The sequence below is a fragment of the Choloepus didactylus genome, chromosome 3, assembly GCF_015220235.1.
Source record: "Choloepus didactylus isolate mChoDid1 chromosome 3, mChoDid1.pri, whole genome shotgun sequence".
Lineage (NCBI taxonomy): Eukaryota > Metazoa > Chordata > Mammalia > Pilosa > Megalonychidae > Choloepus > Choloepus didactylus.
The window spans coordinates 79153300-79177572 of record NC_051309.1 but is presented as its reverse complement, the minus strand read 5'-3'; the positions used below and the strand labels follow the sequence as shown (position 1 = coordinate 79177572).

Sequence of the window (24273 nt, the reverse complement as noted above, 5' to 3'; positions counted from 1 at the left end):
TTCTTAATGAATCCATGTTTGGGCCTCATGAACAGCATTTATGTTTTATATTGGTTTATGTGCATTTAGGGAGAAATGTGTTCTAGAATTGCTTCAAGTAAAATTCAGTGCCTATAATTTTCTCCTTTTGAAAATTGTGATAGTCTGTCTAACTCTAGATCCCTGGAAAATTTTTTGTCTGTATAATCTCTTCAAAATGACCAATTCTGCCATTATTGTAATAAGTTTAGGGTAATCCTCATGAAATCACTTGAAGGTTATCATTCAGTACTTCCCAGGTTTGAAAACAGGGTTTTGGCCTGAGATACTATGAGATACTAGAAGGATTGCATTTAATTTAATTGAAATTGGGAACATTGTAGGAAGAATATTTTTAGGAAAATATCAGTTATTGAGTATGCTATCTTTGAATGTCTAGAAGCTATCCAAGTAAAAATCTTAGATAGGTAACTGGATATAAACATCTGGAGCCTGGGAGAAATATCTAGTCTAGGAGTAAGTACTGTGTAGATGGCAATTAAAAACATAAGACTGAGGCAGCCAACTCAATGGGAAAAAATTTTTGGAAACCATGTATCTGACAAAAGACTGATATCTTGCATATTTAAAGAAATCCTACAACTCAGTGACAATAGTACAGACAGCCCAATTATAAAATGGGCAAAAGATATGAAAAGACAATTCTCTGAAGAGGAAATACAAATGGCCAAGAAACACATGAAAAAATGTTCAGCTTCACTAGCTATTAGAGAGATGCAAATTAAGACCACAATGAGATACCATCTCACACCGGTTAGAATGGCTGCCATTAAACAAACAGGAAACTACAAATGCTGGAGGGGATGTGGAGAAATTGGAACTCTTATTCATTGTTGGTGGGACAGTATAATGGTTCAGCCACTCTGGAAGTCAGTCTGGCAGTTCCTTAGAAAACTAGATATAGAGTTACCATTCGATCCAGCGATTGCACTTCTTGGTATATACCCGGAAGATCGGAAAGCAGTGACACGAACAGATATCTGCACGCCAATGTTCATAGCAGCATTATTCACAATTGCCAAGAGATGGAAACAACCCAAATGTCCTTCAACAGATGAGTGGATAAATAAAATGTGGTATATACACACGATGGAATACTACGCGGCACTAAGAAGGAACGATCTCGTGAAACATATGACAACATGGATGAACCTTGAAGACATAATGCTGAGCGAAATAAGCCAGGCACAAAAAGAGAAATATTATATGCTACCACTAATGTGAACTTTGAAAAATGTAAAACAAATGGTTTATAATGTAGAATGTAGGGGAACTAGCAATAGAGAGCAATTAAGGAAGGGGGAACAATAATCCAAGAAGAACAGATAAGCTATTTAACATTCTGGGGATGCCCAGGAATGACTATGGTCTGTTAATTTCTGATGGATATAGTAGGAACAAATTCACAGAAATGTTGCTATATTAGGTAACTTTCTTGGGGTAAAGTAGGAACATGTTGGAAGTTAAGCAGTTATCTTAGGTTAGTTGTCTTTTTCTTACTCCCTTGTTATGGTCTCTTTGAAATGTTCTTTTATTGTATGTTTGTTCTCTTTTTAACTTTTTTTTCATACAGTTGATTTAAAAAAGAAGGGACAGTTAAAAAAAAAAAAGAAAAACAAGGAAAAAAAGATGTAGTGCCCCCTTGAGGAGCCTGTGGAGAATGCAGGGGTATTGGCCTACCCCACCTCGATGGTTGCTAACATGACCACAGACATAGGGGACTGGTGGTTTGATGGGTTGAGACCTCTACCATAAGTTTTACCCTTGGGAAGACGGTTGCTGCAAAGGAGAGGCTAGGCCTCCCTATGGTTGTGCCTAAGAGCCTCCTCCCGAATGCCTCTTTGTTGCTCAGATGTGGCCCTCTCTCTCTGGCTAAGCCAACTTGAAAGGTGAAATCACTGCCCTCCCCCCTACGTGGGATCAGACACCCAGGGGAGTGAATCTCCCTGGCAACGTGGAATATGACTCCCGGGGAGGAATGTAGACCCGGCATCATGGGACGGAGAACATCTTCTTGACCAAAAGGGGGATGTGAAAGGAAATGAAATTAGCTTCAGTGGCAGAGAGATTCCAAAAGGAGCCGAGAGGTCACTCTGGTGGGCACTCTTATGCACACTTTAGACAACCCTTGTTAGGTTCTAAAGAATTGGGGTAGCTGGTGGTGGATACCTGAAACTATCAAACTACAACCCAGAACCCATGAATCTCGAAGACAGTTGTATAAAAATGTAGCTTATGAGGGGCGACAATGGGATTGGGAAAGCCATAAGGACCACACTCCACTTTGTCATTTATGGATGGATGAGTAGAAAAATAGGGTAAGGAAACAAACAGACAGAGGTACCCAGTGTTCTTTTTTACTTCAATTGCTCTTTTTCACTCTAATTATTATTCTTGTTATTTTTGTGTGTGTGCTAATGAAGGTGTCAGGGATTGATTTAGGTGATGAATGTACAACTATGTAATGGTACTGTGAACAATCGAAAGTACGATTTGTTTTGTATGACTGCGTGGTATGTGAATATATCTCAATAAAATGAAGATAAAAAAAACAAAAACATAAGACTGTATGCAAGTTGTAGCTGTATATGCAGAAAAGTTCAAAGATTGAATTCTGGGGCATTCCAGCATTTACTGGTCAATGGTTGGGGATGAGAAGATATTGAGGAAGAGCCTGCAAGAGAGACTGAGTAGTAGGTGGAAAGCCAGGGAAGTGTGGTATTAGAAAGCTGAGTGAAAAAAGTGTTTCTAGGAGTTCTTTTCCTTGACGTCTGGGATTTCAGGCTTTGAACTAAGCCAGTCTGATGGTTCTGTGAGATCCTGATTTCTTTTTATAAGAATTTCTATTTATTCCAAGAAACTCTAAACAAGATCTTACACTAACTCTTCAGGATGGATCTGACAGCTCTGACAGCACCAGAACTGCAGCAGAATTGGGAACCAGATTTGATTTCTCATGCCAGGTCAATCTTTTTACTTCCAGTCTCACCCTGGACAAATCCATTCACTTCCTTGTAAAATGCTCATAGCCATGTCTGCCTGCTGTATCCATAGGCTTATTGAAGGATCCAAAGAGTTGACAATTGATAATGCACTCTGTAGGTTATAGAAGTAGTGCACCAAGAAAGCTGTTACTGTGATGGAGGTTCCGAGAAACCAATGTCTTCTGCTATAAATGCCTTGGAAGCCAAGACTTGTAGTTGGAAGATGCTGAGGGAAACATGAGATATGCCTCTGTTCTGAGGTGTCCTTTCCAAAGCTAATTTTCAGTAGGATATTTATTCTGTTGTAATTTTAAAATATAGTAACATCTAGTATTTTATAATTAATATGGTTTATTTAAAAAAATCCTTCACTGTAGCAGGCCATAAAGTAATGTGATGAATTTATATAATTTATATAATTCTTTTCCAAAGACCATTTTGTTTTTCTATCTAAACACAAGACTCACTGCTTTGAATTCCTTGAACATATTATGAAAAAAATAGCAGAAAAATTAGGAAAGAGATTGTATTTATCAGTGAAGAGGTTTTATGCATGGTGCTTAATGCATTTTTATTTTTCAATTGTGTTTTTTTTTTTCAGTTCCCAGCAAAAATAAATACAAACTAATAATATCTTGTAAATTATCTATATTCTCCTTCAATATCTTAAGGTACACATTTACCAAAGCTGATATGAACATAAACAAATTGATACAATTCAGTACTCTGATAAAATTCATAATCATATAGTTACTTTAAACTGCATGCAATACAACTTTATGTTCCATAGCATCTTTAATATAAACTGTATACCAAAATGGCTCTTCAAACTTAAAAAGTGCAATTACAGAGTGCAAAAAAGCAGAGAAAAATACATGATCTTACATTTATCATCATCCAACTTGAATAACATAAATGTTTAGATAAAATTAATATTTAGTTAGAAAATTAAAATGCATCCCAGATATACTGTTTATACAAGTTGTTACTCTCCCTTCTCCCTTATGAATATGAGGAGAAAATGTCAGAAAATACTGGGCACTGAATTAGACACATTTTTTCCAAAAGTATACAGAGTAGACATGGAAGCAAAATTAACAAAAGGATCAGATTTCAGTTTAAAAAGTGCATTATTGAATTCAACAGAAATTAGACACTAGCATCATATATTTGTGGTAGAAAAAATTCACCTGATGGCATTTGAATTTAGCTAGGTCTCTTCTGAAGTACTCAAAAGTAAAAAGCTAAGTTGACATAGTCACACCAGTGTATCACATTCATTTCTCCCATCACTTTGACTCTTGGCAGAGGAATAAGACCAAAAGAATGTCTAGGAGAACAGTTGAGTTCTATTGTATTATAAATGTGTAGTATATTACATGTGTCTGAATTTTAAGGTTAAACCTTTAGTAACAATCATAGAACTTTATATCCTTGGATATGGAATGTGTCAGATGAGTTACTGTGTGGCCTTGGTGGGAAACCAGAAATTATGTATTTATGCATTTCCATTTGCTTTTGTTCTCAATATACTGAAAATACATAGCCCTTCTAGAAACAGGTGTCTCTGTGTGTGTTTCTGTGTGGTGATAAATTTGTAAAATGAACAAGATAGGCTAAATAGGAGCCAAATTTTTCCATTGTTTTTAGGTAACATGAACTGGTAGCAATCATTTTTTTTTTATGCTTGCTAAGCATCATCTCCATTATAACAAGTATTTTTTACTTATTTTTACTCATAGAAAGTAATCCGAGTCATTTCTTTTTATTATTTAATATTCATTTATAAATAAGGATTTATCTCTTAGAGGGGTTAGTTTTAACGCATTCTTAGGTAAAGATCAAAAACAGCCCAAACTATTTGTGTTTAGCTATGCAATGAATGTGAATTGAGATGCTAAACATGAACCAATATGATTCCCCTTATTTAAAAAAAAAAATGCACTGCAATTGATTTCTTGGTTAGTCAATAAATTTTCTTTGAAACAGTAAAGATCCCAGAAGATAGGAAGACTTCCTTTACATATAGTAGGTGCTTAATATGTAGATGTAGGATTTAAAATGTGTTTTTAACACATTTGACTTCAGCAGTTTTAAATGGGATACAGAAATATCCTTTTAGATCTCACTGATCTTTATTTTATTTCCCTTCATCTTGTTTTTAAGCTTTATCTTATATATTGGTTGATAGAGCAAAAAATATTGCAGTTCTATGGTCAACTGAGCTCAAGAGGATTGGTTGAAAGAACAAAAAATATTGCAGTTCTATGATCTACTGAGCTCAAGAGGTGTGTGTGTGTGTGTGTGTGTTTACTGGTTTCCCTATTAGTAAGGAAACACAACCAGTACTTTGGATGAGAGTCATGTGTATGCACCAGGATATATAATGCATGGATACATATGGAGGCAAGTCCTGCCACCTGCCACTCCAGAGGTCAGCCCTAATTCACACCAGGAAAAAGGGTAGAGGAAGAACAGGATCTCCCTGACCTGGTATGTTATCCAGAAAGATATACCCCAAGGTTTAGCATTCAATGGGGCAGCCAGGCACGAGATCAGCAGTTGACCAAAGTACCTTATGAATTCACTGAGACCTATGGGCTCAGAGTACAGAAGAAACCTTAGTCTCTTCCAAAAACTAAACAAATGAGGGAACAGAAGGCGTCTGGTTTCATGTCAACCACCACAGGGAAGTATGGTTAAGTCTCTAAATTCTAAAAGCTTTCAAATGAGCTTGCTCATTTGGAAAAATACACTATGATTTATTTTTCCTATTTTTCCTACTCCCTGCATCAGAATATAATTTTAAATACATAATTTTAAATTCTAGAAGTAGTTCTTACTGAGTTGGTTTTAAGTTAAAACTTTTGTATAGAAAATGAAAAAACTGGATTTCCATCCTTAGATAATATATAGAACTATTGTCCTACATTATTCTTTAAAATAATGATTGGACCATAAAATTTTAGACTATGGTTTAGTCTTGGAATTATTCAGCAATGTTCCTGTGAAAATAAATACTCCAAACAGGAGCACAAAATTCAGATTTAAGTGTGGATTTTTTATAATTGTCTGATGAACAAGTTACCTCACATAAATGTTGTATGATAACAAAAATAAGGAACATTGTGAATCTATAAAGTACTACTTTTACATAAAAGATGATATAAAATTAAGTTTTCCAATTCATTTTACTGAAGGTGAATCTGTTAGATAGTCATCTACAAGACTTGTGGGTTGGAATGGGAAACTGCACACTTCCCCTAGAAGCAGATAAACATCACATTATTGCTGAAGATTGAAGGAGAGAGCATATCCTCCCCAGGATTGGTTTGTTTCAAGTGTGTGGTATTTAGCACATGACCTGTTTTTGCTTTTCCCTAATTCCCAATGAATTACTCTTCTCATACATGGCACAATAATATATCAAATACATGGCCACCTAATATATCAAACCTTGATATAGTCAAACCAATTATTATTGATTTTAATGGTAGGGAAAAGTATACTTATTACATTGATTTGACTATATATTTAGGCTTACAGAAATCTGTCACTTGTTGACATTCCTTAAACAACGTACTAGGAATTTCTCACTCCTAGTGCAGCAAGCAACTAACGTTTGAAGCTTTCAATAAGGTGTTTAGCCCAGGAAATTATATCTTACAAAAATATCAATTGTCTTTCTATATTAAATATTTTGTGTACATTATACATTAGCAAATAATCTCTCAAAAATAAAACAAAAATAAAAATATTTTCCAAGTATATTAAAAATACATCATTGCTGACCTAATGCATGACCCAACATAAATATTATTAATAAAATAGGAATCTTAACATTAGTCAGGCATGCTGTGCATCCCTGTCCATACGCTTGATGGTGTCAGTCAGACTTGTGGCAATGCTGGATCCCCTGAGATCACTCGTTCATAGTCCTTCTTTGGTTCTTTACTTTTTCTGTTTCTGTACCTGGAAGTAGTAAGAAATGAAACTGTTAGCACTGTAGTTAATAAGAACAAAGTATATTAACAAAAGAAACAGATACACAAACTCAAAAGGCATATTAACAAAGTGTTTCCAAAATGACAAAGGTGAATAGCTTTAAGTCGGCCAAAAAAAAAAAGGAGAGAGTACAAGGTAAGGGGCAGTGACCCATGGTCAAATTATTTAGTGAGAAAATGGGGAGATACAATTAAATGAGTTTCTTGACAACAGAATTTCTTAGACTTGAACCTGATAATGAATACTGTGAAATTCCAGGAGTGGCATGTGACCACATTTAAGCCTTTTTCTTTTCATTTTCTTTTTTTACTTTTGTCTTCTCTCCTGTCCTGTCCTCTCCTCCCCCTCTTCTCTTTTCCCTTCCATCTTTCCTTCTTTTCCATCTACAGATGTAGTAGGAAACACCTATGTTACTTTATTCTGCTTGCCACATAGAAATGTGATCACCAATCAAAACTAATATTTATGAGACACTAATTAAGCCACTAACGATGCTCTAAATGCTATACATGCATTATTTATTATTTATTTTATCCTCACATTTACCATTATCCTTACTTTACAGATGAAGACAGTAAAGTACAAATGGGTTAAGCACCTTGCTCAACTCTCACAGTTAGGATTTAAGCATAGATCTATCAAACTTAAGAATCCATTCATTCATTTATTGTTATCTTCCTGATATTTTGAGTTTGTTTTTTAACCCATTAAAGAGATGAGGCATGTGGCTTAGAGAAGACTGCATAATGCCCATGCTTATTGGAAGAATATTGGATTGGAAAGCCTTTGTTCTAGATTCAGTTCAACTATATAACCATGCTAATTTACCTCTCTAGGTCTCAGTTTCCCCATCCATAAAGGAAAGATTGTATAGTCAAAGGTCTTTCAGGTTTATTTCAGTTTCAATAATATCCTGTTCTGTGATTATAACCCATTAGGAAGGCATTATTATTTGATGAATACTTAGAATCAAATATGGACAAAATAAATTTAATCTTATAAAAGGAGCACACATACAGACCTTCAAAAATAGAAGTGCTCTACTTTCAGCAAAAAGCATACACTCAAACCTATACTGAACAGTATATACTAGTTCAAAAAAAGAAGGATTTCATGAAGATAATTTTTGAGTAACTGTTACTAACATACTCAATTTCCATACCTTGGTCCTAGCCCTAAAAAATTGGCAATCTGATACACCGTCAGTTTACCCCCATTACCAGCATATTACACATGAGAATGGGGTCTGACTATTTTGGGGAACTATGAACCATTTTTTAACATTAAGTTTTATAATTGTCTGGAAACTCATTTCTACTAGTCTGTCTTAAATTTTAAGACCCTAGCCTCTGGGGTTATAAATTTACAAGGCTATGTTTTATGTAATACAAAATTAGGTGCTAATGAATTAAATGCAGGTGGTAAACTATAACATTGTTATCATGCCTTACAGTTTACTTTCACATACATTATCACATTTGATATTAAAAACAGCCCTGTTTTTAATGTAGGATAAGAATATCTATCTGTGTTTTATAGAGGAAGGAACTGAGATTGAAGTTTGATTGCATAAGGTCACATAGGTAATAAGTAACAGAGCTAATAATAGAATCAAATTCAGGTATGTTGTGTCTTTGTAAATATCACCAGTGCAGATGATAAAGATATCATCTAATCCCCCTAAATAATATTTTATCTACATTTGTTCCCAATTTAAAGCTCTGTTCTTGTGAAAGATGTGTAACACACAAGCAATTTATAAAAGCAGTGTTAAAAAAAAAACTCTTACCATCTGCAGAAATAGTATAATGAAATAGTGATTATGACAACGAAAAACATAGTAAGAATCACAGTCAAAGCCACATATTCTTTGCTCAAGGGCTGATGGACTGTTAAAAAGAAGTGTTCGCATCGCACACCAGCATAACCCACTTCACACCTAAAGGAAAATTCAAGAGAAAGGTCAATTATTTAGGAAAATACGATGGTTATGAATTAGTTTGTGAGAACTAATATCACACTGCAATGCAAGAAATCAACAAAGTTTGCCAAAAGTTGTAAGGATGAATTCAAAGATTGACCTTAAAGTTGGGCCAACATTGACAAAAGAGCTCCCTATAGCACTCAGGCTAAACTGTGGTTATTAAAAAGACATTCTGGTTCAGCTAGGAAGGTGGCTGACAATCTAAAAGAGTGTCTTGTAAGTTGTGTAGATTTAGGGTGTTTTTTTTTTCTAAGTCAGGGGAATCAATCCTTTACAAATCAGCTTATATAGAAGTTCAATGAAAAGATCAATGTGGAGCTGCTATTGTGCCAGTGTGGAGGGAGTCTTCTGAAGTCCTCCCCATCTGCACCCTTGAAGTTTCCCTACAACTTGAAAACTGCTACTTGCTTTAATTTTGTATTAATTTTTATGCTAATTTTAAATTTGTACTAATTTTTAAAATTCAGTTAAAGTTTTTAATAATACATGTACACTGCATTCAAACAGCTTATGGAAATATAGGGTAACCAGAAAATAAAGAGGGAGGGAGATATATAGATTCAAAAAAACTGTTTTTTATTTACGTTTTTTGTTTGTTTGTTTTTCTCATAGCATATTACCTGCAGTAATTTTCATCCATGTCCACCAGGTAGATGCACTGTCCATGCAAACAGAATCCATTCATGTCAGAACCACACTTTGTTATTGACACTTGAGCAACACGTGGATTATCTTCTGTCTGAACTGTGAAGGGAATGGAAAGTTGAGTATATTTTGTTGCCTTCTTTCAAGCATTAATCACCCTTTCATAATAGTAACCTATGAGCTATTTCAACAAAGCAGATCGGATGGCCTATCAGGTAAGGAGAATTTTCAGAAGTTGGAAGTCACTCTAGTTATCTCACTCCCAGACCAATAAACAAACATCTGAACCAAAAGGAAAATATCCAGTGGGCTTAAAGAACAAAACAAAACAAATAAAAAAAACCTAAACCTAAGAATTTAATTCTCAAAAGACAACTTTTAAGGATAGAAAAACTGGTTTTCACACGCAAAAACATTACCTCTTACAGTCAGTATTATTCACTTCTCCAAACAGAAGTTGTCCAATTTTTTCTAATCTCAAAATAATTCTCAAACCAATTACTCCAAAAGCAATTGAAAGCTGATGCCATTAGTTAATTCAAGAGAACTTAATTCTATGGTGGATTTTTAAGACAGTAAGACTTGTTTTGATACGCATTCCCAAATTTTTAAGGTTACCACCAAAAAAGTCAATGTCTCACAACCATAAGAATAGGAAGTTTTGTTAGAGATAGTATTGCAATCTACCTCTAAGATTTACTTCTGAATATTTTATTTACTAAAATGTGAAGGATGCATATGAAATAGCCAAAAAAAAAACAGAATCTTGATTGTGATATTCTTGTTTAAATAACCAGAAGGAAAATAAAAGATGGAAAGAAAAACAGACAAAATCTTCAGAGAGCCCAGCAATGAAGGAGGGCATAAAAGAAAGTGAAGTTGTTGAGGAAAACTTCCTGGTTCCTCAGGATAACCTTTCACTCGATAGCTCAGATTGCATATAAAACAGATCTTCCTTGGACCATCCAGAGTCCTCTAAGGCTTAAGGAAAAAAAAAAAAAAAAGACTGTGCCTTACTTAGCTCTATTTTCCTTGTGCCTACAGATGATGTGTTAAAAATACTCAACAAACGTTTTCCAAATGAACACTGTGACTGGAAAGAAAGGACATCATTTGTTCATCATATATATATATAATATATAATATATATTATATATACATATATATTATATAATATATAAATTATTATATATATATTAGTATCTACTGTGTTCAAAGTTTACATGTTGCTGATTTGCCTGGGACCCAGCCCATCAGTGTGACCTCTAACGATGGCTTCACAGCAAGGCTCCAGTGAATGGCCACAGGGAACCTCACTTTATTCATTCCTTAATTCTTTAAGATCAAATCTTTGTATATAACAAAATGCCTGGTCCCTCTCCTACAAGTTTTTCCTGTTATACAATTTCCCCAGTCCTTTAGTTCATGGGGGGGTAAAAAAAAATCCTTTGTTATTACAGCAGCTATTTTCCCATTTTTCAGTGCCACATATTTATGGTCTTAGAGTTTAAATTTCTGTTAAAAAATTGTAATCCTTTGTTTGATGCAGTATTGACAAAGTCAGGTTTACCTAATGCTGTGCAGTTGTCCTCGGATTCTCCTGGGATGCATGAAGGGATCACAGTTGTACTTAGAACTGTTTGTAGAAGATGGAAACCTATTAATAAAGGAAAACCAAATATATAATTAATATTTCAGAGAAAGAAACCTTAATCAGAATCCTACATAACTGTAGTATTTATAGAGTCCTAGAGTATTTATATATATATATATATATATATATATATGTATACATATAACAGAGTACAATAGAGCATTTATAGAATTCTTTTAATTATTTCAAGGATTTGATCCATCAAAACCATGAAAGGAAATAATTAATAGAAACAAGCATAATTGAAAATGAATGACCTCAGTTCCCAGTCCCAGAGTAAAAGCCTTGGCATTATATTTATAATTACAGATTTGATCTGCTCTAAACCTTTCACAGTAACCTTCGAAGACCTGATTTTGAAGTCTGGTTTCCTAAGAAGTTCCACTGTTTTACTCCCTTCAAATGGTATGTTCAGAGCAATATACCAAGGCAAGCCCCATCACAAAAGAAGCCTTCAAATAAAAATCAGGCTCCACTTATGGTAACAACTAAACTGGAAACTCACCCTAAGACACATACATTAGTTGACTGAAGTGCTAAAGTTACCGTTTGTATTGTTTCACATGCTAAAATATATTTTAATTAAAATGCAGTCTGAGAAAAACCAGAATGAATCTTATCTAATATGAGAAGGAACACACATGCCAGATGAACCACACTGAACCCTAGAATCCAGTTTCTGTCAGCACATAGAGAGATTAAGTAAGGTATTTCATGGTTTGTCTCCAGTGAAAAGATAAATGTTTGAAAACAAGCATCAGAATGACTCAAGCAGTTTCTGAATTGCATAGAGAGCAGGATAAGAAGAACGCTTTTAATTGCACGCATGTTTACTTAAGAGAGTTGAGCTTTTTCTGTTTAAGTCTCAGGTATTTGCACTTCAACCACTCTTTCCATTCTATAGGAGTTAACTGTCACATAAGAAATATTAATGGTGGTAGTTGTAATGTAGTTAGCAGCAAGTAATGTTTCTTGGACACTTACTATTTGCCAGGCATGGTTCTATCCGCCTTATCTAAAATCTCATTTCATCCTCTCAATGACACTTTGAGGAAGGCACTATTATCTCTACTAGACATGAGAAAAATGAGGCATAAAGAGTTTATATAACTTTTCCAAGGGTATATAGCTATACTGATAATGGGCCACATTGCAGAGTATGGAAGTGGACAATAGTAGAGTGTAATGGACATCATGCATAACAAAGTAGGGTCACTGTAATTTGTGCAGAATATTTAAGCCCATAGGAAAACAGCAAAGTTTGGTGGAAAGGCAATCCTGTCAGAAAATGTGAGCTTTGTGAGGATGGACAAATTAATACACTTCTCTGGGTCTCAATTTTTCCTACCTTAATTTTGGGGAAAATTCAACAAAATTGTTTTTCTGAAGTGTCTGATTTTTGATACTTCACAGTGCAGTATTTCAACTTTGAGCCTCTAGTTTTAAGAGTATATATGGGCAGTGCCCTCTAATGGTCTATAATAAGATTACAAATCTCTTTGTAATTTGGTATTTTAAAGAATGACTTAATTCATGCAATATAGGAAGTTTTATTTTTTTTTCTCAATCAGAGGAAGCTTGTACCTGCTAAGCAAATTGTGTATTCTTTGGGTAGTAAAAACCAAGTTGCACATAAGCATCATGGTTTATATTTTTATAACATATTCAACTTGACACTTAGAACAACCCTGTGAAATAGTTATTAGTCACAAGCAATCTCTGTACAGTTAAATTAAATGCTTTGTCCCAGATCACATAAACAGTGACCATATGAAATAAGAGTTCAGAATCTATCTTTTAACATCAAGTTGGATTATCTTTCAATGATCTGAAAATACTGTTGTTACATCTACCCCCCCCCACCTCGTGTTTCTCCTACAATATAAATGCTGCTTCACTTGCTCTTATAGACAAAATGAGTCATATTTCTTAAATTACCAAAAAAGGGCCAAAAATCTGAATTTCCTGTTTGTTGAACAGAATTTTTAAAGAGTCCTATGTTCCATTTAGTTTTTGAGAGGCTGAGTGAGATTCTTACCCAAGCCAATTTTGTTCTCCTCAATATAATTTTGCCATCCACTCTCACTACTAAAGAATTAAACCCCTTAACTTACATAGTCTCTTCAAATACAAACCAGAGTTCTAGTTACGTGTTTTGTATCCTGATATTCCTATTTCTACATGCTTCTTCAACTGAAGGATGCTTTGGAAGAGATGTTACCAATTCCCCAAGTAGGAGAGGACTGCTGGGAAAATGCAGATTTGAAGCTAGTTTCTCTGTCCTTTTCAGACACCAGAGACCAGCCTTTCCTGTTTGGAATCGCTTACAACTGCAACCTGTGATGATTATAGAATCCAGCTAACTCTTTTGGGGTGTTCCTTCTTAGTTTTTTGTTGTTTTTTTTAAATTCAAGGATTTTAGTGGTTGTTTGTTTTTCCACAGTTGGAAACTTTGTTTCAGTTGCTCAGGCTACAGGTGAAATATTTGCCTTTGTTAATTAAAGAATGTTCAGCCTAGGGTGTGCCTCTATGAAAACCGGGTTTTCCTTACCTGTGACGTTCCCTTGGACACAGTCCATCGCTCAGGATGGTTTCTGTGAGACTTGTGGCATTAATCCAACAGCAGAATGTTTTACAGATGAAATTATAAATAATTTCAAATGCCCCTCTCAAATGAAAAAAACAGCCAACTCAGTTCTAAATCTTATGTCTACATGCACAGCTCTATTACTTTAAAACTGGTTCCCAAGCTTTCCTTCACCTTACTTGTGCTCCAGGCACTTGCAAACTGGGGTAGAGGAGTAAGTGGGTTGATCAGAAGATTGGAAAACTCTAACCACGGAGCATTCTGATACCCACTACCTTATCATCCTTAAGAATCACTCATTATTATTAAAATTATACAGGAATGGAATAGGTGCTAAAGCCATATCCACACATTTCCTCAATCTATTGTTTCATGTCTTTAGTGTCATATGAATATTAGTCTCTGTGATTCAATCGCAGACATTATATTTGAGCTTTTGATACTTAACCAAGGACCCCTTCTGTAATAATAATTCACTATGTTGCTAAAGATTTTGATAATGTCAGTATGTCAAAAAACCACCGAGGTCTGGTGGCAAGCTCTACAAGGATAACTAAGATACAGGGGAATTCTGTGCAAGGTGATTTAGGGTAGATGATCTGTAAACTGAAAATTGGCACTTGGAACATCCATTCCAATATGCTATGAAAATCAAAATCCCTTTAGATTGTTCCTGTCACATTTCCAAATGGCCTTTAGGACTGTGAAGCTCACCTATGCATCTGCGTACCTTCACCTTTGGAGGTTGTATTTCAGTAAAATCACAAATGTGCCAGCAGGAAGTGGTGCCAGTGACTCACAGGATACAAATCAGCTCTTCCCTGTGAGTCAGGGCGAGCCTACACCCTTACACAATATCGGGGGCCGGGTGTGGGAGAAGTTGAGTACCTTCACTGGAATGGGGGTAGCACTAAATGTTGTGAGCTCTGAAGCACTAAGAAGTGTTTGCCCAATAGTCAGGAGGAATGTCAGATGTAGAAAAAGTCCTTATTGTACACAATTTCTTTTGACCTTGCTTCCTAATGGCTGCTCTGCGGGGCTCATCCCAAAGGAAGCTGATACAGAGGAGGCTGGAATTCAGTGATCTGATTGGCTGACCAAGCCGGGTCAACAAAATCAACTGTAACTCTCAAGGGATAACATGATCCAAAATAAAATGAGAAAGATTACAGAATAAAAGGAATGCATCTTACATTCCCAGTTAAACTTCTAACCAGAACAGCAAACTCACAATGAATCATAGTATTTGCCCAGCCTGAACAGGTAGAAAAATCCGCTTTGTTCACGCTTTTTCTGTGGTCACACGCCAACCTCCTCAAGGACTGTTAGTTTGCTACCTTCTTCCATGAAAATCTGTAATTTAATGGTTTGTCTGTAACATAGCAGGCTTGTTAGGTCTTGTATATTTTCAAGAAGTGAATGTGCCTTCACTTTTTTCGGGTATCTTTTTGTTTTAAATTAAATTTCACTATTAGGTATGATCTTGTTTCACCTTGGTTAAAATAACTGTAACTCCTTATCACATAAGGTATTGAAAATAACTAGTCAGTGCTTTGTAGAACAGTCTACTTTTCAGAGAAAAAATGTATATAAAAATGTGTAGATAAAAGCTTTGCATTCTGCCAGCAATCATTCTATTCCTATAATTTTTCATTGTCAATCTTATAACTAAGCATCATTAAAAGGAAAATATAAAAACCAACAATAATTATTTGAAATAAAACAGCATGGAACCAAAGGTTGATATAATAAAGGTTCACAAATAGTATTTCTTTTAATTTTGAGTTTTAAACTCAAGTGGCAAGAAAAGATTTAATATATCATGTTATTTTTTCCATTCATAGGGATTAAATTATATTCTTCAGTTTGGGTAGTAACTGATAAATCATATTTCAAAGTACTCATATATTTTAGTCATACGATATATTTAAAGCTATTCAATCAAGAATTGATGAGTCAAATATAAGGATATAATTTATATTACATTAAAATTTGATTTAAAATTGTAAATCCAGCTTATAATGGAAGTGCTTCCATAAAGCAGAAGGATGGGTACCACTCTTGTGAAAAGGTACCATTCATATTAATCCTGGAGTTTTGGAATTTTGTGACCTGGAGCTCAACAGATGGGGCTTGTCACCCCTAAAAGTCCAACCTCCACCTCTAGAGTATTATTTCAAATTTTCTATTACAAATATGTTTTTTTTTCAAAAGATAATCTTATATTGGAGGGGGTTTTATAACTTGCCTTCCTCATTCCCTTCCATCTTGCTTCAAACTCCTACCTCTATATATCCAATTCAGAAATTTAAATTACTATCACATTATTGCTTCAAAAGCCAAATCTCCTGAGGGAAAACAATGCGGATGATAAATTCTTGCCATTTGCCTTCTTTTCTTTATGGTTATACCAAGGCTGGAGCTTTGAATAGTTAATGGCACTTTCAGAAGCATATTAACTATCATGCTTTCTTTACACAAGCATATTGACTAACATGAATTTGCAATAGGATGGAGTATTAACCATTGAGCACGCAAACAAAAAATTAAAATACAGGAGGAAATTAGTGCACAAGAGATCATTTTAAAAGTTTCAAAGCTAATTACTTTTCATTCAGAGAACCTACGTAATTCAATTAGTGCCCTGTAAGCTGCCAAGGAATTTGATTTTGTGAAAATATATTTTTAGTTAACGTGCGAGACCTTGACTTCAGTGAGAGGTACAGATGCACACAGAGTATGATAGTAGGGTGGGAAGGCTTTAGCTATGCCCAATAAACAGAAAAGGAAGAGGGCACCTTTCTTCATACTGACTTTTAGTAACTACATCTTAGATGTTATTTATTCAATAAATATCTTTTGAGATGTTTCTATATGCAAGATATTGAACAAGGTGCTGAAAGGGAAACCGGGGAATAAAGCATGGTTCCTGTCCTAATAGAATTAATGGGGCTAGACACTTGGGGGTGTAAGGAATAGAGAGAATGACCTACGATTCTGGCCAGAAAACACCAAGGAAGTTGGAGCCATTAAAATAGAAACAGGCAGGATAGCAGGTTTGCGGTGGCATTTGCAGCTATTAGCATGAACAAAGGACATAATGAGTAAAGGGACTTGAGTTTGAAGCCCAAATATCATCTATTTATATTCATGAGGGAGTTAGGAATACAGGTTTTGAGTGAAAGAGTAAGAATGGAGTTGATGAAGTCTATCTGAAAGTCATATCAGAAGATATGACCTTTAAAGGCATGGGAACCATTCCATTGTTCCAAGGGAAATAGTATGGATAGAAAATAATGGAACATTGAGAAATAGGTGATAGGGAGTGGACAGAAACAGCCCAGGAAAGAGAAAAAGAAATTGGGGAAAAAAGAAAGTTCAGTGGGAGCCAAGAGAACAGAGTTTTAAAAGGCATGGTCAGCATGCAGTGATTGAAAACAGTATGAGTGAATCAATCAGAACTAAGTCATTCATCATTATTAAATGCAAATAGTACTAAAATCAGCAATACATTAAACTAAGCTGATTTTTTTAATCCTAGAATTGGCTTTATATTTGCATCAAACCTATCATTAATATTTATTTTATTTGCTTGGTAACTCAAACACTGACTATCCAAACTGTGAATTATGGGGGGCAATGTGTTATAAAAATGGAAAATATATTAGGCCAAGGGTTCTCAACCAGAGGCAATTTTGCTATCCAGGGACATTTGGCATTGTCTGGAGACATTTTTAATTGTCACAACTTGAGGGGACTGGGATGCTACTGACATCTAGTGGGTAAAGACTAGGGTTGCTGCCAAACATCCTACAAAGCAAAATGCAGCCCTCCCACATTAAAGAATTATCCAATCTGTAATGTCTATAGTGCCAAGATTGAAAAACCCTGCATTAGACTCATGTGTTATAGCATCTCGTTTTAGCTCAGATACTAAGTTGATCCCCCTGCAACCGAGTTTTCTTATCTCTGAGAACAGAGTCCTGGGAGTGGGGCTGATGTGGATAGAGAGACAGAGTTTTCATTAGATTCCTCTAAGGTACCTTGCATTTCTAAAATGAGAGGAATACTTCTCTTTCTCCTACTGGCTGTCTATCATACAGTCATTTCACAGCCCAGTCTTTTCTGTCTCTTTTTCCCACATACACATAGTGCAGATACACTTAAATTTTGGTAGGCATACCATCAATGACTATAGATTATATTAAGAAATAGAGAAGGCAGAAAAAGCATTAGAATTTGCCGGAAAAAAAATTAAATTTTCAAAAGATATTGTTTAGTCTCAAAATATTTTGCTTCACAAGCACATTTTCAAAAAACAGCTGATTGAATGAAACCATAATGGTGAGAACTAAAGTATCAATCTAAACATCCTCCCAGCAAACTTTGAGTGTTTACTATAAGCCTACCACAATACAAATGATAAATGATAAGTAAAGCCCCAGTAAGGGAGACAGCGTTAAACACAGACTAAGTACAGACTGTGTGACAAATACAGTTCCAGAGGAAAGGGAGAGGAGAAATGGGGACATGGGGGCTAGGTAGGGTGTGGGAGGCATAGTTTTGGGTGGTGAGAGAAAAGATGGAGGGTCTTATCAGAGAAGGCTTGCCTAAGCAAGTGACACTTTTCTTCAGTTCTAAAGGATGAGTAGAAGTTTCACCAGAAGTGAGGACTGAGCTGGAGGCATCTATCGTAGGGGGTACAGCATGTTCAAACACAGAGCCTTACACGTTAGGTAGCTCATTTCTCTCTAAGTCTGCTTCCTCATTTTTAAAATGGAACTAATAATACCTTTCCTGGTTAAAAAGGGGTTATTGTAAGAATCAAACAAGGCTTTTTTGTAAGAAAGAACTTTGATGATGAATGATAACAATTATAATTTTAAATATGCTTTTTATAATTTTCTAATATCATCATATCCATTAAATCCATATAGAATAACCTGACAAGAAAGATATTATTATCTCCATTTTACAGATGAGAAATCTGAGGGACAAAGAGGAGTAATTTTTTCTGAAAGCATGAATTAAAAGAGCTGGGGTGTGTGAAATCTATGTTGTATATAAAATAACTATAATAATAATTCAATAACTATAATAATAAACAATGACATAAAAGTCCATCATAAAAGTTCCATCGTATATACCTATATATATTTGAGAGAGATAGACTTTCTCCCCTATCCTGAGGATGTTCATGAAGATTTGTATTTATCTCATTTTCATGCCTCAAAATTAAAATTGAGGATTTTTGCCCCAGGAAATTAAGAGTTAACATTTTTCTCTGGACAACTATCAAATCATCCCCTGTATTATAAATAGTAGCCTGGTTAATTAAATCATTACTTTAACCTAGAATGTCACTGAACATTTATTTGCTGTGTAACCAGACACCCCAGTCTTACATAAATGGCATTGACAGAGGACACTGAGTCTGTTGTGGGGCTTCATTTTTCCAAAGGTTCCAGAACTGCCATACCAAGGCTATGGCTGTCAGGCTGCTCCTCCCTGGGGATCTCTCCTTTACAGCTTTGGGGAGACCTGCCATTGCCTTCCAATGGAATGTTCCCAACAGCAGTCATAACCACATTAAGTAGACGACTTGCATAGACCTATATTCAGAGTGAAGATGGACCCATGGGAAAAACCACACCTTAACTGACAGTCTTTTAAGAGGCTTTCTTACTTGACATTTGCATCTCTTGGGTGACCATCAACCAGGAAAGGAAGGTTCTTGTGCAAAAAAGGACAGAAGACATTCAAATTCAATTTTGCCTAAGTGATTACAGGAGTATCTGTGTTCTTTTTTTTAACAAATGAAATATGTCTGTTTCCTCATTGTTAAAGGGAACGGGCTGTAGATTCCAACTTGGCCCTTTACAGATGCTATATTCAATTCACAATAATATAAAAGGATACAGGGTACAAAAAGCATATAGTATATCCTCCTCAATTCCTTTACTTAACATACATCTTGGCAAATACAGAAAAAAGGTCTCAGCCAACTGATGTCAATCAGCTTTATAAAAGTCATACCCTAAGAACTGCATTGATTGAAAATGGTGCATGAAAGTTTAATATATATTCAACATATTTTAGCATAGATTAAGAAAACAGTCACCAGTTTTCTATGCCTGACTTGGAGTGATACCATAAAGGAGTCAGAAGGCCCATTTCTGCACAGGTGTGTCTCTCCATAACAGGTTCTAAACCCTGGGGCAGCCCCTCTAGCCTGGAACTTCCCTATTAGAATCTGTTAATTCTATCATCCTCCCAGTAACCCTGAGACCCTATGGCTCTGTACACATTGTTACAGAATGACCTTTGCTCTCTACTGTCTTTAAGTTCTTGTAAGGTATTTGACTTCATTGAGTCTCAGTTTCTTCATTTGTCAATGTGGACTAGCCATACCTCCCTCATAGTTTTCTTACGGAGTAAATGAGATGCTGGGTGTAAAGCACGTAACACAGAACATGTTTGGCACAAGCAGGCATTTGGTTAACTGTTAGTTTCCTTCCTGACTCCTGGATTTGGGTCCCAGTACTGAACCAGACACCCAACTACCCAAGTTCCTCATGTGGCAAGCCAATGAGGAAAGCGGCTATGTTACCTGGGTCAAAATCAGACAGGAGAGACCTGTCATTATGTTTTCTGCCTGTGATGTGTCATCCCAGGTTGTGCCAAGGCCCAGGTAGCTCATAAACTCTCAGGGTCAACAGAGAAGGTCTAAGGCAAGCCAGTTGTCTCATGGAGATCCATACTTCTCATATTTTCAAGAAAGAATGTTTATTCTGCTGAATTCTCTCTCCTTGTACAATTAAGTAAAACTAACTCGTCTTGGAGGTGAGTCAGGAATATGCTCAAAAACCTGTTTGTACTCTCTCTAGTATTTCTGTACATTAATGAAAATATGTGATTTCAGATTGAGAGCCCCAAACATAATTGCAGAACTGAAGATAAAAATGTCTCCTTTCTGAAACAACCACAAGATGAGAAATAACTTAGCTCTAAAATTGTAGGTTATTTAGAATGTATTATCTGGTTTGGAATATCTCAGCTCTTTTACTTAATGTTCAGTAGGCTAAAAGTGCTTGCAAACCCAGATGTGAGCTCTCAGTGTAGCCCAACTTTTTTATATGATCTTGGGTCATAGTTTCCCAATCCATAAAGCAAGATCATCAATATCAAACATATATAAAATTCAAAAGTAACTAAATGACTTTGTGTGTGGGTAGCAATTTAAATCTGCAAGTGTTGGGGGTCCGGGGATAAACTGAAGGCACCTATATTTTTCCACAATGATAAATACATATGAAAACCACAAAAAGCTACCTGGCCAACAATAATAAAATGTTTGATGAAATCTAAAATAAATGCCTCCTTCTTTTGAGGGACAAATATTTGGGAAAAGAATACTTTGGTATTCTTTTGTTTGGGGGGAAAAAGGCAATTTCAGAAAAAACAGGTGTCCTTGCCTTTTTCCATGTGTTTTGGAATAAGACTATCTACCTGCATACCTGAAGAGAGTGTGAAGATACAATACAGAATTTCAAACAGGAACTTTCCTAGTGGCAGAGAAATATCTAAACAAACTGGGAAAACAGAAACTGACCTAGCTCATTTGGAAATGGGCTTGGCAGCTGATGAAATAGGTGAACTATAATTAAGTAATGCAATAAAGGAGTTAAGCACTTTCATGACAACAAAAACAGACACACTGGGTAGTAACCCATTAGGCAGTAACCAGGTTATTCAAATGTGCTTACTGTCTCAAATTAGAATATTCAATAAGTTGCCCAGAACAGACACTTAATATTGTTCAGACACAACCTTACAGGTGGAGAAAGAAAAATGTTAATGCTTTCTGACCTCTGGGTTAATTTCTAACTCTAGGAACACTGTGGACTTTCTAATATTTATTCTTTAATAGATGCTTCAAAACAAAGACTGCAAAACCACATTTACTGAGAATCTTATAGCAAGTCATTCCTAGCTCCGTTTTGGTAGAAACTTCAGATCCAGTTTCCAGTTGTTTCTGCACTTAGACTCCGGGTTAAGTTCCAACTATACATAGTATGCATTTCATTAGGTCTCTCAACCTGTGAGATAAGGTGTCCAGATAATAATTTAATTGCCATACTGCACAGGTAGAGTTAATGTGTTAGGGAAATAGGTTTATTGCAACCCCAGAAAGAATGTAAGACTGGTTGGAGACTTTTATTTCCTTATTAAAATGTTCATATACAGCTCCAAATTTTCTTGAAGTTCAAGGAAAATAGGGAGAAGTGATTTTTTTTTTTTTAAACGAAAAGGCTAAATGAGGATTTTTTTTTTTTCCTACCCACTAGAACTAAATCACCTCAAATAGGAAGACAGGGATTAAAATACACTCATTGATTAAAGTCTACGGAGCGCAATTACCAGTCGGGAGCGCAAAGCGCGGGACCAGCCTCCCAGCGCGCAGGCTAAGGGGGACTAGCGAGGCGGCAAGTGTAGGGGGCCAATCGCCGCGGGAAGCTTGGGGATCTGCCCAGGTTCCTCCCGCTCCAGGCAGCGTTTTTTTTCGTGTCGCGTGTGGATCTCCAGCAAAAATGGTACATGCACACGGCAACGTCCCCCCTCCCTTCCCCCTAGGAAACTTAACCAGACTTGATTTTAGAAAACTGGATGCAAGACATAGGAGGAAAAACATTTCATCTCCAAAAGTCTCTTACCCGCGGGTCTAGTCTCCACCCGCCGGCTCGCCAAAAAGAAAGAACAAAACATGAAATTTCAACAGTGCGTCCCAGGTCTTTGAATTGCTAGGGCTAGTAAAGTTTCAAAAGGAAAAAAAATTTTTTTCAATTTTTAATGTTACCTAATAAGGAGATACATTAACTCATTCATAAAGAAATATGCCATTAATTCATTTTAACAATTAAAGAAAGGCATTTTTGACTCTCGGTTACCAGCACCACGACCTCCCTCATAGAGTAAAGACAGTCTCACATAATGAGACATTTTAAATGGATTACTCTCTAGTTTTACAGAAAACTCACGACTTATCCCTATGACAAATGCCCATGGCTTTGTATGTCTCCTCTCCTGGAGTCGCGGGCCCCGGGCTGGAGCCGCGGGAAGACTGAAGGCGGGGGCTTACCCAGGCAGAGCAGCAGAGCAGGGATGAGTGCGGTGCGGCGCGTCTCCATCCTGCTCTCGGCGGCGAGCGTCGACCAACCGTGCAGGGAGCTCAGGCAGGGCGGCGGGCGGCGGGCGGCGGGGCGCGCACGGGCAGGGGCGGAGCCCTACGGTACTGCGGCGGGAGCTGCGCGTCGATCCTGCAAGGGGCCACGCGTCGGCGAGTCCCTCTGACACCGGGTCTGTCAGGCAAGTGAGCTCAACGGCCCCACGCTGAGGCCTTTATAAGCCTGGGGAGGGGCCACCGGCGGAGGACTTACTAGCGGGGTGAGGTACAAAGTGCCCAGAGTTTCATAACCGGTCGGCCCCGGGCGGGGAGTGGCCGGAGGACGGTCCGGATGTCATCTTCCTTGGAACACCTGGGAGTGGTTACGGAATAAAAAAACGTCCGTCTAGCTAGCCGGGGTACTACTCCCCAAACTTTTCCATCTCCTTCTGGGATTCATGCGGGAGGAGGTGGAGAGCAGCGTGGACCAGATGGTTTGGGTTCGTTTGCTTTGTGCGGTCACCTGTCCTGCGGGCTAGAGAATGGTTTCAGTTGCTCTGAGTGACAGGCATAACTAGAGTCAAGGTTAATCTCCCCAGCCAGGGCTGGTTTCCCCATTGCGTGCTTTGGAGAGCTTTGAGTGTGTGTGTGTAACTTTACTAATGTCGCTATGATAAATGCCTGTTAGCGGAAATGCTTGAAGTTTGTCAGTGAACGTCTCAATGGCTGTCCTTCGTTTTCGAACTGCTGCCGCCCAGAAATGCACCTTACATCTATACCTGCCTTCCCATCACCTCTTCTTCCAACACGATCCAGGCATTTATTGCCTTGAAGTCTAGTAATTATGAAGAAAAGCACTAAATTATTTTTTTCTTCTGTACTATGTTCTGTCCGTCAGCCTGCTGCTTTAAATTTTAGCTGCCCTATCCTGTCATTCCCCTGTACAAAATCTTTCAATGGCTTTCCATTGCCTTTTGGACAAGGCCTCCCACAAATGAATACCCAGTCTTTTCAGCCTCATCTCCCACTTGCTTCCCAAGTTGTCTGATCTCAGCCAGAAACTCATGCTTCTGCTTATTCCCACTTTCCTGCCTTTGCTGGTAGACTCACTCTCTGGAAGAATGGCTGCCTTTTTCTGGACCTAGTCAGATCCAACTCCTTGTCATATTTCACTTCAAGAGCCTGGATTTCTTGGGCCTACATAATCTCTTT

The 24273-nt window shown here is 36.7% G+C and overlaps 1 protein-coding gene across 1 annotated transcript; it reads right to left on the bottom strand.

Moving 5' to 3' along the window:
* Positions 1-3613: 3613 nt before the first annotated feature.
* On the bottom strand, positions 3614-23236 carry EREG (epiregulin). The gene is made up of 5 exons (XM_037829980.1): positions 23038-23236; positions 11228-11314; positions 9633-9756; positions 8818-8967; positions 3614-6995 (listed from the first exon to the last, which is right to left on the bottom strand). The coding sequence occupies exons 1-5, from the start codon at positions 23084-23086 to the stop codon at positions 6914-6916; spliced, it is 492 nt and encodes a 163-aa protein (XP_037685908.1). The 5' UTR covers positions 23087-23236; the 3' UTR covers positions 3614-6913.
* Between the last annotated feature and the right edge of the window lie 1037 nt (positions 23237-24273).

What these genes read in the sequence shown, in the direction of transcription:
- EREG (XM_037829980.1), bottom strand. Translation starts at nt 23,086, where the DNA reads ATGGAGACGCGCCGCACCGCACTCATCCCTGCTCTGCTGCTCTGCCTG. An exon ending in ATGGATGAAAATTACTGCAG is followed by an intron (nt 8,968 to 9,632) that starts GTAATATGCTAT and finishes ATTTTCCTTTAG; the next exon opens with GTGTGAAGTGGGTTATGCTG. An exon ending in TTATACTATTTCTGCAGATG is followed by an intron (nt 6,996 to 8,817) that starts GTAAGAGTTTTT and finishes TACTACTTCCAG; the next exon opens with GTACAGAAACAGAAAAAGTA.